Source organism: Castor canadensis, chromosome 16, assembly GCF_047511655.1.
Source record: "Castor canadensis chromosome 16, mCasCan1.hap1v2, whole genome shotgun sequence".
Lineage (NCBI taxonomy): Eukaryota > Metazoa > Chordata > Mammalia > Rodentia > Castoridae > Castor > Castor canadensis.
In genome coordinates, this window is record NC_133401.1 from 41645307 (window position 1) to 41664213 (window position 18907).

The window sequence follows — 18907 nt, forward strand, 5'->3', positions numbered from 1 at the left end:
TGTAAAGGTATTGAGCAGAAACATTCTAGGCAGAGGGCAGAGCAAATTCCCCAAGTGGTCTCAGAGAGGGAAAAGAGGCAGCGCTGGTAGAGGCAGCGGATGCTGGGGTTTAACAGGAATGTGGGGAGGAGGTCAGACTCTGTGGGACCAGGAGGGGAGGTTGGGGTGGCTCTGTGGCCTGGGCCACATGAGGAAGCCTGCAGCCCCTGCCGCCCACCTGGCCTGTATGTGTGTAAAGGGGGCAGAGGGTTGCAGCTTTGATCAGGCCCGAGGGCATCCACTCACTGGCTAAATCCCAGCCCTCCTCCAGTTTGGATGGTATGTATGAGGAAGGGGCGAGGTGTGGGGAGAGCAAAGTGTGTTTGTTGGCACCAGACTTGCAGCAGAAGCCAACGCTGGAAACCTTCCCAAGTATTTAGAAATTAAAAGAATAAGAGAAAACTGAGCATATGGAGTTTGTGAAGTGCCGTCCATCTTCAAGAAGGGACATGACTTACTCAGAATGCACAGAGAGCGGGGTCTGAGGGACAAGTGCACAGACCAGGGATGAATGCTCGGTCTCTCGGGTGGGGATCAGGGATGGGATATGTGTGGCTCTGGGCCAGATGGACCCAAGAGGCAAGAGGAGTGTGAGAACCTCCTTGGGGTTGTTCTTTTGAAAAAGGAGAATGCATGTCTCTTCTGTTCCCTCCTTAACTTTCAGGGAGCCTGCAGTCTTCCCCAGCCCAGGAAATATTCATCCCTGTCTTCAACCCTAACCTGTCTTTAATTCTCTTTCCCAGAGCTGACTCCATAGCAGGTGCTAAAGGCTTGACCTCCAGAGTGCACCAAATTCAACTGCTTCCCACCCCTTGTGGGGGGACAGTCCAGCTCTGTCCTGCTTAGCCAACACCAGCCACCCTGCCTGCTCTCTGGATGCCTCCACAGTCCCCATGGCCACCACGTGGATCCCCCACTCAACATGAAAGTTCATCTCTTTCCCATGACCTTCAGGCTATATACGATCCAGGGCCTGCCTGCTGCAGATCTCACTGTTACTCTTTCTTTCCCTCAAACCAGGATCATTGCTGCCTCAGGGCCTTTGCACATGCCTCTCCTGATGACTGAAATAGAATTCTCCAACCCTTTCTATGTCAGGCTCTTCATTCAGGCATCATCCCAAAAGAGAGTCTTAAGAGAAGTCCTTTCTGGCCACCTCATCTGAAAGGTCACCTCTCCGGTTACTTTTGACATTATTTCTCTGTACACCTCTTGGTATCTAAAATGACTTTGTTCATTTGTGTGACTTGTCTCTCTACCACGTAAACACCTTGCCTGACTTCTTTTCTATCACACCCTACACATCTGGGATAGCAGAAGGATAAGGAATGCCAGGGCCCCTGGCTTATTCGGGCATTCACGGTGTCTAGGTAGACACACACACACACACACACACACACACACACACAGCCTTGTGATTGCTGAGTGGCAAATGGCTCCTCACTCAGGCAGGATTCAGGTGATTCTGACAGAGCTCTGTGGTCAAGAGCCAGGCTAAATCACCTGGCACCTGAGCAGGTGTTGGGGGTACCCTATCCTGACAAAGCTGCCAGGCAAGAAACTCCCACCTGGCTGCTCCTGGAGTCAGGAGCCACCTGGGAGCCCCAGGTGCCTGCCTGCACCCCAGGTGCTCAGATGTCCCTGTGCTAAGCAGTCCAGCTGGCACAAGGCAGCCAGAAAGAACAAGCAACAAGGCAAAAGGTGTCCTGTGGGCAGCCCAGGGGCTCTTCTGAGTGTCTTGGCGTGCAGGTGCAGAGGTGGCACCTGTTTTTCTCAGCCCCTCCCCCAGGAAGGCGGGGCCTGTGCGGACAGCCCCTCCCATCCCGCACGCCCCCTGCGCCCCCTCCTCCCCTTCCGCCCGCCCCGCTGCTCCTCTCCCGCTCTGCTGTGCGCTGGCCTCCGCAAGATGGATTTTCCTGGCTGTGCCAATCTTGTGGCCACCTGTTCGCGCTGTGCTGGAGCCAGCAAAGTGGCTCAGCTTCAAACCCAGAGCAGCTGGGAGAGCCGTTGCCAAGCCTCGTCGTCCCCCTCGCTCCCCGCCTTTGTTGCAGCAGCGGCAGCTCGGCTCCAAGTCATCCTGTCACCTGCTGTCAGCTGGGCAGCCCCTTCTCTTCGCTGCCGCACCCCCCTGCAGACCTGTGCGGCCCTGACAGGCCCTGGCCCCTCATGGCAGGGTGGGACACAGGCAGAGAAGGCCATATGGTCCTCATCTCTTGTCTCCTCTCCCAGCCCAGATACCTTGAATTCCCTTCCAGGGGATCCCCAACTCACTGCTCCTCAGAGCCTTCCCCGGAACTTGGACAAAAGACCCAAGTTGGTTGTGGGGGACCTGAGAGAGCCATGCAGCCTGGTGCCCCCCTGTCTTGCAAGCTCCCAACCTCCAGGGGAAGAGGGACTTGAAATCAATTGCACAGGCAGAAGCTGAGCCCAAGCCCTACCTCTAACACACATGGGCTCTGTGACCTTGACAAATCCCCTCAGAGCCTCCTCAGCTGCCCACTGGCTCAGTCTGCACCTGCCCACCCCACAATGTCACCAGGGAAAATGAACAGAGGGCCAGGGACTAAACTCCTTTGGGAACAAGGCAGGATATAATTAAACCTGTATGTGGGCTAGAGAATGCAAACTGTAAAGTGCTGTGAGGCCGAGATGCTGCCTTCCCTGGTTTTGTGCATGTGCGCGAGTGGCCTCTGAGAGAGAGTGGCAGGAGAGTGTCTTCTGACACACTGGCTTCAGTGAGGGGCCTCTGATGAGTGAGAGACAGACACATCAGAAGATAGAGCAGGACACAGGAAGACAGACAAATAAACACAGATAAAATAGCCAGCAAGGCCGATGGCTTTCCTGATGGGAACAGACAGGCAGCGGCAGCAGCCAGGTTCCCGTAGCCTGGGGCCTGTCTGTCCTCCATCAGGCTCCTTCTTGGGGCTTGCAAGCAGCTCTTCCCCTTCCCTTCCCTTCCTGCTGCCCTCAGCCATTGCTGGCGGGTGCACAGGTAAAGTGTGTGCACGTGTGCGCATGGCACCTTGGTGGGGGGCCAAACCCTCCACATTCTGGACTCTTGTGACAACTTGGGGCCTGAGGAAGTGCGCCATTGTGGGTGTTAAGGAAAGCTGCAGACCACCCTTACACCAGGGTGTGAATCCCGGGGATGAGTCATGGAGGGAGCTGAGGAGGCTGTGAGGAACTGGGTCTGCTCAAGTCTGTCCCCACGCATCTTTCCCCAGGTGACCGGTGCTGGTCCCAGGAATCTGCAGCTGAGCAGAGAGCTGGGGACATGGGTCGGCTGGGAGAACTCTGCGTCTGCACTGCCCCTGCCATGAGCCCCGCTCCCCACAGCCACTAGACAACCTTTCTAGAATGAGCATCATTTGTCACATTTGCCTCCCCATCCCCCAGCCTCCCATTGCACATGTAATGAAGTTCCGATGCTACCCAGGGCTTCCAATGACCACAGGACTTATCCCCGCCTCCCTCCCTCCCAGCCTTCCCTCCATCAGCCATGCTGTTCCTCTATAACCCAGCCGCTGTTGCCTTGGTCACCTTCTCCTACTCAGGTGCCAGAGGACAGGACTCCACCCACCCAATCAGTGCCCTTCTCCTTTCTCAGCTCACTCCCTGGTATTTTTTTGTCACCAGTTTTGGGCATAGTATTTGTCTCTGCCTGCAAATTTCCTTTGTGGGTTTTTCAGTCCATTCCCAACCTGTGGAATACAAGCTCTTGCCTTGTCCACTGCTGTTTCTCACTGCCTGGAGCTGAGCCCAGCACACAATGGGCGTTTACTAAATATTATCTCTGTGGATGAGTAAGGCCCAGAAGAAGAGGACAAAGTGGCCAGCACGTGCCAGAGAAATGGGTGTCAAGTAGCTGGGAATAGCATGGTTCACTGTGTGGGGTTATGCCAGCACCTGTTTGCTTTATGTCACCTGATGCTCATCAACTGAAGATGGTGTGTTATTGGTCCCATTTTGCAGACAAGGCCGCAGAGGTTCTGAGAAGTTGAGTCACTTGCTTACAGGGCAGAGGACACACTACCTCCTCTGCAGATGAAGAAGCTAGGCAGCCAGCCCTGGGCCTGGGTGAATAAAGGGAGATCTGGTATCTGGTGTGATTGAAATCAGGTCCCTGAGGGACCTGCGTGCCTTGCTCTTGCTGTGCTCCAGGATGGAGCTGGCTGAGGGCTTGGCCTCTGCTTCTGCCAACCGCATCTTCCAACCTCACTAACTGCCTCTGAAGAATGGGGATATAAACACCTGCCTCCCAGAGTTGCTCTAAGAACTGAATCAAGCACTGTGTATGGTGTACTCAGCCTTATACATCTTTAAGGCTTGTACAGATGTGTTTTGGTGAAGACCTATGTGGATGCAAGTTTCAGAAATTCACCTCAAACTGGCTGAAACTCAAAAGGGAATTGATGGGCTCTTATGATTGAAAAGTACCCAGGGTGCAGCTTCAGGGTTGGCTTCAGGTATGGCTGGGTTGGGGTGCTCCAACAGTAAGAGTCTCTCTCTCTTTCTCCCTCTCTCCACCCCCGCCCCATCCTTGTCAGTCTTTCTCTGTGGTGACTCCTTTCTTAAGTGGGTTTCCACCGGTAAGTGGCCCAAGCCCCTACCCTGCTATATGACATTCCCTACCTTAAAGGAAGTATCCTCAATATAAGCCCAAGCTTAAGCCCCAGGACTGGTTCTCATTGATACAACCGGGGCCCCCCATAATTATTCAACTACTGTGGAAGCCAGGATGCTGGTGACAGGCTGGGGCAGGGTGAGGGCTGTTCTGCAGGGGCTGAGGAAGGCCCTCCCAGAAGCATGGATCAGCACCTTCTGTGAGAGAATGACACAGAACTGTTCCTAAACATGGTCCCTAAACAATGAAAACACCTGTCAGACATTAGGGATGATCCTTAGTGCTGCCTTCCAAGGAGGGAGGGAGGCACCGCAGGATCTCAGAGCTGAAAGGGACTGAGACGGCCTTGGCCACTGCCCCAGCCCCCCTCCCACAGATCTTACTGCACAGCAGCCACGTGACTGTACCTCAGATCGCATCCTGTCCCTTCACTGGCTCCACATGGCTCTTGGAAGAGTCTAGAATCCCACCCCCCAGCTCCAAGCCCCTGGGGTCCTGGTCTCTACCCCCTTGCCCTGCCCAGCTCTTGAACTCCATCCGCCCATCCCCTCCCACCACCCCCAGTGCTCTGGCTGCTCAGTCTGCTCTGGATCTGGAGGCTTACCTGAGCTCATTTCTGCCTCAATGCTGCATGCTCCCTGTTCCCTGCCCACCACACTTGTCCCTGGTCTCCCAACAGCAGCCACTGTCCCCTCAGTCAGGTCTCTGCTGAAGTGGCTCCTTTCCACATGATGTGCTCCACCCCCTCCCCGCCTCGTTCTAGCTCTCTCTAACCACCATTTTTATTCCTCACCATGTGGGACCCTCTCGTTGATTTACTTGCTTCCTTATTCATCATCAGAGCTGCCTGCTGGCCCACTGGACCAAGAATGGAGACTCTGCACCCAGCACAAGGTGTGGCAGTAAATATAGACAGAGCGTCCATCCCTGACCTGGAACTCTTGAGACCCACCCGTGTTTTGGATTTTGGACTTTTTCAGGTTTGGGGATATTTGCATAGGCATAATGGGATATATTGGGGATGAAGTCCAAGTTTAAACAGTAAGTTTGTTTATGTTACATCTGTACCTCATACACAGAGACTGGAGACCATTTTATTCAATATTTTAAATGATTTTGTAAATGAAACAAAGTTTCACAGTATGGAATTTTCCACTTTTGGTGTCATGTTGGTGCTCGAAAAGTTTTGTATTATGGATATTCAGATTGAGGATACTCAACCTGTACTTGACCAGTGAAGGGCTACATGGGTGCACAGGAGGGCGGATGGATTGAAGGGTAGGTGGTTTGAAGGGGTGGGTGGTTTGGAAGAGTGGGTAGGTGGGTGTTTTGGATGGGTGGGTGGGTAGACAGGAAGGTGGGTGGACAGGAGGGTGGGCAGTTTAGATGGGTGGGTGGGTTGGTGTTTGGAGGGGTGTGTGGGAGGGTGGTTTGGATGTGTGGGTGATTTAGATGGGTGGACAGGGCTCTGATGGAGATGTGGCCTGGCTAGTCCTGTCTTTACTCTGTAATCTGCTTCTTACCTTTTTCTCTTCTTTTTAAATAAACATATGCCCTGCTATTTCTTTTAAACTGGAAACTGAATGGGAGGTCTGAGAGCTAAAGACCCGCCAGACTCCCCTGCCTCACCAGCTCCTGCACTGTGGGCCTAGCACCACCCGCTCTGCTTGCTGAATCCGCCTGACTTCAGAGCCCATTGAACCAATCATTAGGGGGTTGAGAGAACACTGTCCCTGCACGGGCACACTTCTGCCCTCACCCCCACCCCACTGCCCATCAGCAGGGTCTGGCTGCCACAATGCTAGGAGCCAGGTAAGCTGTGCCTTTGTCCTCACAGCAGCCCCAGGCAGGGGGGCCCCCAGGCCTACACCTCCAGGGTTGCTCTTTGAGGTAGGCAATGTCAGGGGGGTGGGGATGTGGGGGGGCAACCTCTGTCTTTGAGGACCCTGAGCCTGAGCTGAGCCACATCAGGCAGGCCCTGTGAGGTTAGCAGGGGGCAGCCCCATGGTGGACTGTAGCAGTCTCACACACAAGGCTTCTGTGAACTGGCTCAGTGACAGAACCAGAGGAGGGAAGAGACACTGCTGTGACCTTGTCTCATTCTAGTCATTGAGGAAAAATAGAGTCCTGGGAGTGTTTGGGCAGCGTGCCAGGAGCCCTGGTGGAGAGGAGGAATGGCTGAGGGTTCGTATTTGGTGCATGCCTTCATGCCAGCCCAGGCTGTCCCTAGCATGGTCTCCTGAGGGCAAGAGAACCTCCTCCCCTCACCTGGAAAATTCCATCTTGCTGAAATCTGAAGAAAACATCAACTCTTAAGGAACAGTTAAGTGTGTGGGGGGGTACCCTGCAGAAGGAAGCCAAGAGTAATACACAGTATTGTAAGCAGGCTGCCATCAAGAACAACTGTGCCTAGTGACTTGTACCCACACACACCACGACACATGGAGAGAAAAGCCCAGAAGGCCCACACCAGGCTTCTGCCAGTGGATCCCACCCTGGAAAAACCTAGGGTTGGGTGTAGAGCTATTTGTAGTCTTTTTGTTTCTTTGTTTCTTTTTTCTTTTTTTCATAAAATAAGGTATTCATGTTATACATGTAAAATTAAAAATTAATTTTTAAAGATACTCACCAAGGATATAACAGAGTATATTGGTCAGATCTAGCACACAGAGCCCTCAGAGAAGTGGTTTGAAGGACCAAAATGAGCTCAAGAGGGTCCCAGCTGACAAGGGAGATCCCTGGGGCTGCCTCAGGCCTGGGCCGCAGACACTGTGGGTACCTTTTCCCTTGCTAGATTCCCAGAATCAGGTGCCCCTAGGCTACCCATCACAGGGCTGATCCTCCTGGAGCCTTCTTCCAGGATCCCAGCTTGAGATGGGTCCAGGAGACGATTCTAGGACTGGGGCTGCGGTGGGAGTGAGGGGGAGCCAGGCACGGAGGGTGCAGGGAGCCTCCTGCTTGACTGGTCCTATGATGTCAGGGCTGCAGCATCCTGTTCTGCCCAGCAAAGTGATAGCATCCGCACACTCTTGCAAAGGGGTTATTTTATTAACCAGATAGATTAAGCATCTCTCCTTCTAATTACTAGTTTAATTAACCTTGGCACACAGTATGTACCAACCCCCGAGGGACTGAGTCAGATTGCTGTGCTGGGTGAACACCGCCCATCTGTTCTGTGCTGCTGGCTTCAGCCCGCCCTCAAGGGGCAGAGCAGCAGACGTTGAGGGCCAGGGGTTTGGTGGCAACCAGGGAGAAGTTGAGTAAAAAGCAGGCAGGGGTCATTGGGGACCTTTCTAAAGGGTCTTTCCATGGTTCTGGATTCCAACAAGACTACTGTCTCTCCAACAGTCCTTTGCAAGTGACCCTGGGCAGGGGTCAACCATAAAGTCACCCTGGCCTGCCTGACATATCTGCAGGGTAGCAGTGTGCTCTGGGCAAAGCCTGGGAGACAGAAGATGGGGCTCCAATTGCCACTGGCTGGATAGTGGGGTGCAGGGGCCACTTCAGATCCTCCAAGCCTCAGTTTTCTCATCTGTAAAAGGGTCACAGAGATTTATGTGGTTTAATTGAGAGGCCCGAAATCAAGGAGCTTTACAAATTACTTTGGTTGTTCATTCACTCTTCTGCATGTACTTCCACGCTGCGTGCTCGAAAATAACTAATGCCACAATGATCAGGGCCTGTAGACCACGTTCTCGGAGAGTCAACAGTGTCCACCGAAGAATCCCAGAGTCATTGCCCACGTATGCATGCACTTCTCCCTGACCTCCATCCTCGATGCCCTGTGCTCACACACCTCCCACATGCTTGCACACATGTGCCTGCATGGGGACATCTTGCTCCTCACACCCAGGAACAGAACACACACTGGTCTCAGAAACCTATCTACATCCATATCTAGCATGGCTGGCCATGCCTGAGGACAGCTTGCAGTCCCTCTGTTCTCCAGAAACATAGGCCAGGGGTATCAATAGAAGATGCAGTAATAAGAAGCACACAGCCCCTGGTAAAAGGGTTTTGTGTGTTTATTTGTTTAAAAGCTTATTAAAATCCTAACCTGGTCTCCTCCTCACTACTGCAGCATTATTGGAGTCTCCTGATGTCTGTGTGGGCGGGTGAAGGCAAGCGTGTGTATTTGCATGTGTGAGAGAGAAGTCAGTGATGCTTGTGCGTGTAGGATGTGCTGGTGTGTGTGTGTGTGTGTGTGTGTCTAAGGGTTTAAGTGTTGATTCGTGCATGTGTGCATGTCTGTGTGTGAATTGTATGTATGTGTGTGTCTGGGTCTGTGTTTGTGTATGCGTGTTATATACAATTCTGGATGTGGGGTATGTGTTTCCATTTGTGTATGTATGTATATGTGTGCATGCATGTCCACATGTGTGTCTGCGTGAGTGTCCTTGAGTGTGGTTTTGTGTGTATGTTTGGGTAATGGTATGTCGCCGGGTGTGGGGTTATATATTTGTGTGTGTGTGTGTGTGTGTCCTTAGGTGTGGGATTGTATGGATGAATGCATGTGTATCACCAGGTGTGGGGTCTGCGTCCCCAGGTGTAGGGTTGTGTGAATGTATGTGTGTATGCATTCCAGGTGTGGGGTGTGTGTCCCTGAGTGTGGGATATGTGTGTGTTTGTGTCCAGTCATGGGTTGTGTGTATGTATCCCCAAGTACAGGGTTGTGTGTGTGCGTGTGAGTCCTCAGGTGTGGGTTGTGTTGTGCTCTGTGTATCTGCAGACTCGCCAGTGGCAAGTAGAGTTTCTCAAGCTATTTTCACCTCCATAAATCCATTGTAGATATTTTCCCATGATCGCCCCTTTCTGAAGTTTTAATGCCATAGACACTGTGTATCTGTTTAGGTACAGTTTGCCTATTTGTGCTTTAACAGACAGAAGGGATTTTTTCCTACTGATCTCCTAATCCTCAAAATTTCCTCCCCCTGGGGACGGTAATGCCTCTCAGCGTAAAGCTGTGGGACAGGGACCCCGTGCCCTCCTCTCCCAACCCTATCCATTTGTCTGCAGCTGTTTCCAGTGTCCAGGGCCAGCTGGAAACTCCTTAGCATGAAGGTTTATGTCCCCCTCCCCATGACCATCCCATCATTTGGGTCTGGGAGGGGATCAGAAACCCCATCTCATCAAGTTGCAGGGGATTCTGGTGCCCTGATGAAGGGAGGGGTCTTGGGCTAAAGGGGCTTGAGGACCATTCAGGGATCACCGAGTCCGAAGGCAGAGGGTCTGTTTGGGGCACCAGCCTTGTCCTAGAGAACTTGGAACATCATCCACAAAGGCCAAGGGCAGCTAGCAGGACCCTGTACCAGCGCTGCCCTGGGGCCACCATTCCTACTGGCTCAGGACTTCTGAAGCACAATGAGGGGTGCATCCTCAGGACTCAAAAACAAATACTAGAGTCTGGAACAAACATTCAGGCATCTGGAGTCCTCTTGTCCATCCACTTGCTAGAGCCACAGATGCCCTTCACACTGCCCCAAGCCTGGCCTCTGTGAGCCCCACCATCCCAGCCCCAGGGCCAGGCAACAGGAGCAGAACTCACCTCTGTCTTGCCCACCAGCCTAGCCCCAGGACTGCAGTGGGTGGGGGGGTGGGCTTCAGCCCTCCAGTGAACTCTGACTGGGAGTTACCAAGTACCTGAGAGCAAAATCAATCAAAAACAGAGAGCCCTACCTGGCCCTGCCCTCTGTGTGCCAGAAAAAAAGCAGTGTCTCTTTGGAAGATTGGACCAGCGCCAAGCCTCAGCCCCGGGCGGCTGAGTGATCAGAACACAGGGGACCGGTTGATGCCGTGTGAGCAGAGGTCCAGCACGAGGCTGCCCGCCGCAGGGTGGATGGGAGCCTGGAAGAGGGAGGGACAGCGTGGAGGCCGAGGAGCGGGTGGGCTGGGCTGGGCTGGGCTGGGAATAGCAGTGTCTCTGGGAGGTTGACGGCACGAGAAGGAAACATGGGATGAGTGTGGATGAAAGATGGAGATGGAGGAGAGTAGGGATGAGCGATGCTGTGGTCTGGGGGGAAGCGAGAAAGACATCCTTCTTAAGCTTTCAGGGCATCAGAGCATCTTGCTAATAGTTCATCTCCCAGAGACGCTAACGAAATTAACTCTGCAAAATGCTCATCAGGTCATCTGCAGAGGGCTCGGTGCCAGGCTTCAGCTCCCCCCTCCCCTCCTCCTCCTCCCCTTCCTCCTCCTCCTCCTCTCCCTTTCCTTCCTGACTATTCACAACCCCTTTCTTTTCCTACAGGCCCCCCAGCAGGATGCTGCTCACCTCCAAACCTGCTTGAGAACGCCCAGTGGGGAAACTAGAAATGGGGGCCATGTAGCCAGGGAAACCTCTGAAATGCCATGGAGCTCTCTCTCTCTCTCCTCTCTCTCTCTCTCTCAGCACATGCATCATATGAGCATGTGTCTCTAATAAAACCATTTGTTAGAGTGAGCATGCTTTCAATCATTCAACAAATGTTTTTAGAGCAGCTTCTAGGTTTTAATCTTTTTGTCTTATCCCTTGCCAACTGAATGGTGTCAAGAAAGTCACCCCCGTTCTGTGTGCCTCAGTTTTTGTATCCATACAATGGGGGTCATAACCGCATCTAATTTGTAAGGGGTTGTGAGAATTGAAAGAGGTGAACTGGTAAGGAGTTGACTCCAGTACCAAGCATGCAATGAGTTTGGGAGGAAAAAATAAATAAATAAATAAAATATGGGGTGCTGTCCATGGTCCTGCAGGGTCCAAGGTCAGGCCTGCTGAGAGTTCTAGACAAAGTTCTCGGTAGCTTGGTGGCATGGAGGGTGGGCACTTGAATAGCTTGCGCAGGAACAGGGTGAAGAGTCACAGAAGTATGTGTGTGGATATGTAACTATAGACAAAGGACATGCTCAGAGTGCATGGGTGTGAGCTGAGTGTAGGAAGAGCATCTGTATTAGTTTCAAGGCTGAGTAGGGGATGGTATGCTCGCTCTCTCTCTCTCTGTCTCTCTCTCGGTATGTGTGTGTGTGTTTGTGTGTAGCAGATGTTGCTTCAGGTCCCCTTAATGTGTTTGTTTCTAGTTCTCACTCCCCTCTTAATTCACACACACTCTTTTCTCCTTCCCTCCCCTCCCCTCCACTTCTCTCTCTCTCTTTTTTTTTTTCCCACTTCTCTTCTCTTTTCTGACCTGCCTCTCATTCCATCCTCATAACTGGACCAACATCCATGTCTCTCTCATAGGAAAACATCGAGCCTTGCAAACAGTAGGCAGTGATAAGTGCTTGCCTTATCCCGGCAAGACTCTAGAACAGATTTTTACCAAGGATAATTCTGTATCATTCTTTCTAATGCAAATGACAGAAATCAAATGAGCTCAAATAACAAACAAGGACTGTATCACTTGATATAACTGAAAAATCCAGGGCTGCATCTAGCAGCTTCAGAAGCATCTGGATCTTGGGGCTTGAGTGATAAACCAGGATTTTGTGTCTCTCTCTTCTCCAGGCTCTGCTTTTCCCTGGGCTTCAGTCTCAGGCATGTGCCCTTCACTGGTGGCAGCTTCAAGACCAGATCATTTATTTTCTGTTTCAAATCCATCAAGAAAAGAAGTTCTTTCTCCCCTTATTGGCAGCAAAATTCCCATCAGTGGACTGGTTTGGGTCATATGCCCATCCCTGAACCAATCATGGTGGTTCAGGGAGTAGTGGATGCTGACTGGCCAGGCAAAAGCATGGGCCATCTTTTGCAAGTGGAGTGGGATAGCCCCACATGAATCTTGTACCCTGAAGGTGGGAAGGGGTGGGTGATCCCTTAAAGGAAAGACAGAAAGATGCTTCCAGAAGACAGAAGCTGGTGAGCATGGGTAGATCTGAATGGTTGGCCTGGGGCGGGGACCAACAAGAGCTAACATGGGTTCTCCATAAACAGGTCCAGCCTGGTGAACCAATTTCCTGTTTAGATGGGTTATTGGACTAGTAGATCAGGGCAAAGCTAGAGGTTCATGAGTTGGAGCTCTGGAGTCTTTCTGCTTATTTCTGTGTGTGCAGTGGTGAAACGTGAGTTGGATGATGGTAGAGTCCAAGGCAAGGCTTCTGGAATGGATGAAAGAGAGACTAAATTTTTGCCCTAAATGCAATCTGTAAGGTAGTCTTAAGTAGAGGAGCTGCTGGGCTCTGTCCTTGCTTCTGCCTTCAGTAACCTCTTCGGTAAGGGCTTTGTTGTCTATATGATTTCCCAGTCTCATCTGGGAATGACAGGAAGCTGAAGAAAATAGCAAGAACTCTGCCTGACAGCACCACAGCCTGAGACTCCATATGGGAAGAAGGATTAGATGGAATACAATTGGGATGAATTTCAATTTCTGCATCTAATCACGGGAAATCAGAGACCCCAGGGTAGATGAGGGACACTGGGTAGCCCCATGGCAAAGGACAAGGACAGTGTTCCTCAGAGTGTGAGCAGTCTTCAGACCACTGGCAGCAGTAAAAACAGTTCATAGTGGGTAGGAGAGCCTTAGTAAGAGCACAGATTCCTGGACACCTCCAGATACACTGAATTAGTAGGGCAGGAGATTGGCATTTTACCCAGAATTGCAGGCACTTCGATGCCTTTCCAAGTTAAGGATGGTCTTGCCACAGACTCTTGACTGGAGCTTCGCCTCCAGTGAGTGTTAGGAGTCTGAGGCCACTGGCCAATCACTAACTGGGACCCCACTTGTGCATCAGGCCATGTGGGCAGGGGATTTGCGGACTCCCTACAGGAGTTATCTTCAGAGACCTAGCTACTCTGGAGAGCACCTGCAGGGTGGAAGTGGCAAGGACAGGGACTCAGACCCCTGCTATTATACCAGGGACCAAGGCAGACTAGCCTGGAGGAGAAAGGATTTAAGATCAATCCAGACCTTATCTGAAATAACAGCAGCAAAGGAGGAGATGGTGTGGCCTTACAGGTGAATCCAGTGAGGAGGCAGACTTGCGCCCCAGAGAGGAGACGTTTCTGGCCAGCAGAGTGGTTGCAGGTGAAACCTGTGCCAAGTTCATGGGCTACTGTAAGGGGAGGACATAGACATTTGTTGACAGTCCCAACCCTCCCTCTTTCTCTTTGAGTATTCTAATTTGGTTTTTTTTTGGCAGCACTGGAGCTTGAACTCAGGGTCTCACACTTGCTAGGCAGGCACTTTACCATTTGAGCCACTCCATCAAACCTTTTTCTGCATTAAGTATTTTCGAAATAGGGTCTCACTTTCATTTTGCCTGGGCTGGCCTTGAACTTTGATCCTCCTGATATCTGCTTCACAAGTAGCTAGGATTACAGGCATGAGACACCACTGCCCAGCTTGAATCTGGGGCTTCTGTGAAGGCAGAGGCCTAGGTCATAGTCAGGACCTGGGTCCGAGCAGAATCAAGGGCAGAAGATTCAGGAGCCTTACTTTGATTGGGCCATCCATCCTGCCTTTGGTCTGATACAGCCCTTCCCTGCAAACCTCTGACCTGGATCCAGAAGCAGAATTCAGGTGAGCTGTCCACTCCTGCCTCTGCAGTGCCATCCCTTCTCCTCCTGCTATGGCTCTGTGCACCACTTAGAGGGGAAAGCTGAGCTGAGGCCTGGATGACTAAAAGGAACACGCCACATGAAGGCTTGAGGACAGAGTGTTCTAGTAAGAAAAGCAAATGGGAAGGCCTGGAGTAGGGAAGAGCGTGGCTGCCAGGAAACGGGCCCAGGCAGAAGTGCAGAGGTGGGCAAGGCCAAGGTCACACTGGGCTGCAGCTGTGCTCCTTGCTAACATCCCTGTCCATACATTTCAGCGTTACCTTCCAGGGCCAAGGATTTGTGGGCTGAAGTGACACATCTCCTTTCTGGGCTGAGCCACCAATTGCTGACAGGCCCCTCTAAGAGCTCCCTGTTCCTCTGCCTCCTTGGTCAGCAGTGTTAGAGAAGGTAGCTCCGGCAGCTGGAGTTCTTGAGTGAGGATGACCTGCAACGCTGGGGGACCCGTGGTGGACAAATGAGAAATAAACCTTTGTTGATTTAAGCCACTGAGATTTGGGGACTATTTGTTACCATGACAAAACCTAATCTATCCTGACTGTTCCACAGACTCTGCCTAAAAAGAGAGAGGCAGAGAGCTGAGCAGAGAAAAGATTTTTGGCATCTCCAATCTTATTCTTCAGTTCTAATCCAAGAGCAGGAGGAGGAACTGTGAAGGGCCTGGACTTTGAAATCAATCTACTCGGAGACCCATCTCAACTAGCTCAGCAGTCACAGGATAAGGCTAGCCCTGGGCAACAAGGCAATTCCCCTTCCCGGGCCTCAGCTACCTTCTCTGTATAATGGGAATAAGGTTGGTTTGACAGGGCTGCATGTGCAGATCAAGCTACATGACACATGTAGGCAAGGACATAGCACTATTCAACAAACACCACTGTAATGTCATCTTATACCCAGCCCCAATCGCACTTCTTCAGCTTCAGTGCCCAAACCCCAGGTCCCCATCATCTCCCCTACAGTGTGGTCCTGCCACTGTGTCACCTCTTCCACACACCTCTTTCCTGAGAGCATGGAGAGCGGTGTGGAGATAGCAAAGAGAACTGCCTGGGCCCTGCTGATTCTTTCAACTCACACACGCTCCACACCACTGGATAGATCAGCTCCCCTCCCCCATACATCAGGTACATACAAATAGCCCCCAAAGCAAGGCTTAAAAAGGCAGAAGAAAGGCAGGGCAGCAGTGGCTCATGCCTGAATTCCTAGCTACCCAGTAGGCAGAGATCAGGAAAATCACGGTTTGAAGCCAACCCTGGCAAATAGTTCACAAGACCCTATCTCGAAAAACCCTTCACAAAAAGGGCTGGCGGAGTGGCTCAAGGTGAAGGCCCTGAGTTCAAGTCCCAGTACTGAAAAAAATAATAATAAAGCAGAAGCGAGTGGCCTCACAAGAGGTTACAAAAATTTTATTAGTTAAAATGTTGAAATCAGAACATTTCACATACAAGGGCTTTTATTGAAAATGTGGAAAATCAAGCCATACTGGGCTCTAATACCCTCCCCCAATAACTGGCACCTGAAACAGAAGAGCCAGCTAGCTACCCCTTGAGATGGGATCCTGTGCCCTGTCCCCAATTGCCTTCCTGGCACTGAGGTCCAGGACGGTAGGTACACATTTGGTGCTTGGGCTGAGATTGTTTTTTGGTTTTTTGTTGTTGTTGTTGTTTATGGTAGAGTTCAGAGGAAAGCAAAATATTTCTCATAACCTTCTCAATCAAAAGTGGGAAACAAAAGACAGACCGAGAGAGGGCCTCGTGTTTCAAGAAATATAGGAGAGCTCATATCTCTTTGTGGAAGCCCAGACCATTCTTACATTGCCTAGCCTACAGGACCAATTTATAATATCGACCGACCTTGTGCGCGTTTGAGTTTCTGACCCTACCTTCGCCCTTCTCATTCCCCTCCCGGCCCAGAGTTAAGACCTCTCTTTCTGATCTTTTGCCTCGTGCACGAGAGCACGTTTGTCATTCCTCTTCTCCTTCAAGGCAGCCCTCTGTTTATTTTAACACGATTAGGGGATGGGGGCGGGGAACAGGAGACTCCAGCAGCGGTCATTGCTGGAGGCTCCGGGAGACAACGTGACTTGGCCAAGGTCATAGAGCCAGCAACCGGAGGCGACTACCCCAGGACTTTCTAGGTCCCCTAAAACCCAGCTAGTTCCTTCACGCCTACGTCTCGGGGGCCGTGCGCACTTGGGGCGCAAACATCGCGCGCCTTGCAGGTTGCGCTGCGCCCTAAGGTTGTTTGCTTATGCGAACTGCGCCGTGGGTTAGGGAAACCTTGAGCCACCCTGTTCTGCGTGCCGGAGGAGTCCGGAAGGCTGCGTGTTTGGGACTGCGGGTGGCTCCGAATCTGGCCTGTCCGTCTTCGGGAGCCTGGGCATCTCTGCGCGCAGGCTGGGGCCCCGTAGCTCTCCCGCAGTCCCCTATCCAAGCCGCTGGTTTGGCAACGTACCGCGGCACGCAGACGACCTCCGAGCACGGGCTGGAGGCTAGGGGTGGGGTGGGGGGAGAAAGTACTGCAGCGGAACCTGCCTGGGGCACCCCAACCCAGGGCCGCTCTCCGCAGGCTGGCGCCGAGCCGGGGTCGCCGCAGCCCTGGGCCCCTCCCGGGCCACCTGTGCGTAGACTGGCGGGTCCGGGAGAGCCCGGATCCGAAGAACCAATCCACTTCGGGTTTCAGGCTCAGGTCCCGGTCCCTGGAGACCGCGAGGGGCGGTGGGAGACCTCCCCGCCCACCACCCCAGCCCCTCCCTGGGGGAGCCTCCGGCATCGCCCAGAGGGATCCCCGGTGCTGGGGGTGGCCCGCGCGCGCGCCAGCCGGGCGGCCCGGCCCCTCCTTCCTTCCCCCCGCCCCGCCCCGCCATCGCCCCGCTCCGCTGCTCCAGTCCGGGTTTTGCGGCGCCCGCCGGCCCGCTCCCGGGCTGCGGGCTCCGCGCGGCGGCTGGCTCGGTGCGCGGCGCGGCTGGCGCTGCGCTCCGCCCCGGCTGCATTGCTGCGCTCCCGGTGCCCAGGGGAGCCACGCGCCGCGTGCGCCCAGCAGCCGGCCGCCCGGAGGCAGCGCAGTCCGCTGGCATGGGCCCCGGGGGCGCCCCGCGGAGGGGCTCCGGGCTGAGGCGCTGAAAGCCTCTCTCCCGCCCGCGGGGCCCCGCGTCCAGCTCTCCCGCCTGCCCGCGGCCATGGCCGTCCGGCCCGGCCTGTGGCCAGCACTCCTGGGCATAGTCCTCGCCGCCTGGTTCCGCGGTTCGGGTGAGTCACGCCGCGCGCGCTCTGGGAAGGCTTGCGGGGGATCGTGCGCGCGAACGCTCGCAGTTCTGGAGAGCGGGGGGCGGGGGGTCCCTGACCCGCGCTACCGGACCTGGCTTGGAGCCCCCGGAGGCCGAACTTTGCGAGGCGGGACGCGGGGGCCGCCTCTTGCTGCTGCGCAGCTTCCCGGTGCGCTTTCCCGGAAGCCTGGGTTCTGCCAAGTCCAGAAGCAGCTGTCAGCGCACGGGGCTGGCGAGTGTAGACGCCCCACGCCTTCGGGTGGGGGAAGTTTGCTGGTTGCCCGGCCCCCCGAATAGAATCGGGGGCTTGGATCAATCCCTGGAAGACTGACTTTAAGGATTCGAAGATTAGAGGGTTTTGACTACATTCCAGTGGAGCGGGGGTGGGGGGGCAGTTGGGATACCTCTTCCCGGGAGCATCTGCCCCAAACAGCCACTCACAATTTCACAGCTTGGCACTTGGCCTCTACCCACGTCCAGAACACAGTGTCCTCCTCTGTCCCCGCCACACACGCTCGCACACGCACACACTCAGGCGTGGAGGCGCATCCAGCAGCCCCCAGTTCTTGCAGCCGCCAGTCAAAGCGCCGCGGCCCCTGTGGCTGGATCTGTGGCTCCTGGCCTCCCTGCAGGGGCTGGGGAGTAGAGTTGTGTGCGTTTGGCCGCTAGCTTTCCCTTCTCTCTGAAACTCCACAGCCCTTCTTTCTCCTGGCATGTCCCATTGCCCACCTTAACCTGTCCTTAACTCCTTGGATTGAGGGGCTTGGGGAAAGGAAGTTCCCCTGCATCCTTTGTCTGTTCTCCCTGAGCCTATACCGAGGCTGAGCTATGGGGGCCTCCTGATCTCTGCCCTCCATGCACTTAGCAGAACTGAGCTTGAGTGTGTTTGTGTGATCAAGGGGGCATGGGACTTGCCCTAGCAATTCTCCATTTTTAATGTCCCCAAACCTGGTGGGGGAGATAGCTTCCCCAAGCCTGGCCAGGCCACAGTTCCTCGCAAGGGTAGAAGAGAGCTTTGGGGTTTCTGAACTGCCAACCCAGATTGATCTCAGATCAATGAGAGCGAGCTCAGGGACCAGCTTGATGATTGAGGCTGATGACTTGTCTCCTTAAAGGGTCTCGCTGCACAGCACAACCTACACCCACTGCCTCACTGCCCTCCCCATCCTGCCCCCTGAGTCCTCCCTCTACCCATCCCATCAGCTCCATCTCCCTCCCACATCACTGCCCCCCACCCCTCAATCCTCTCTTTAACAGATCGTTCTTCCCCATAGCCTGTCCTTGCAATCCCCACTGAGCTAGGAGGCTGAGCTGATGCTCGTATGTATTCATTGCACACATGTACCTGTTGGAGGTGTGTGTGTGCAACTCCCCAGATGAACACTCGGGGTGTGGGATGCACCACTGACTGTGGTGAGCTAGAGGTGTCAACACTTCCGCACCCAGGGGAGTGCTGCCAGAC

General features: G+C 53.6%; 1 protein-coding gene across 2 annotated transcripts in view; it reads left to right on the top strand.

The window, feature by feature from the left end:
• The first annotated feature begins 17186 nt into the window (after positions 1 to 17186).
• Positions 17187 to 18907, top strand: part of Unc5a (unc-5 netrin receptor A) — a 60166-nt gene continuing 58445 nt past the window's right edge. Inside the window, exon 1 of one of the 2 annotated variants that reach the window (XM_020162794.2) lies at positions 17187 to 17428. In XM_020162794.2, the coding sequence (XP_020018383.1) occupies positions 17359 to 17428 (70 nt within the window). In that variant the 5' untranslated portion in view covers positions 17187 to 17358. The remainder of the gene's footprint in view (positions 17429 to 18907) is intronic. The other variant, XM_020162795.2, reaches the window with a different exon arrangement.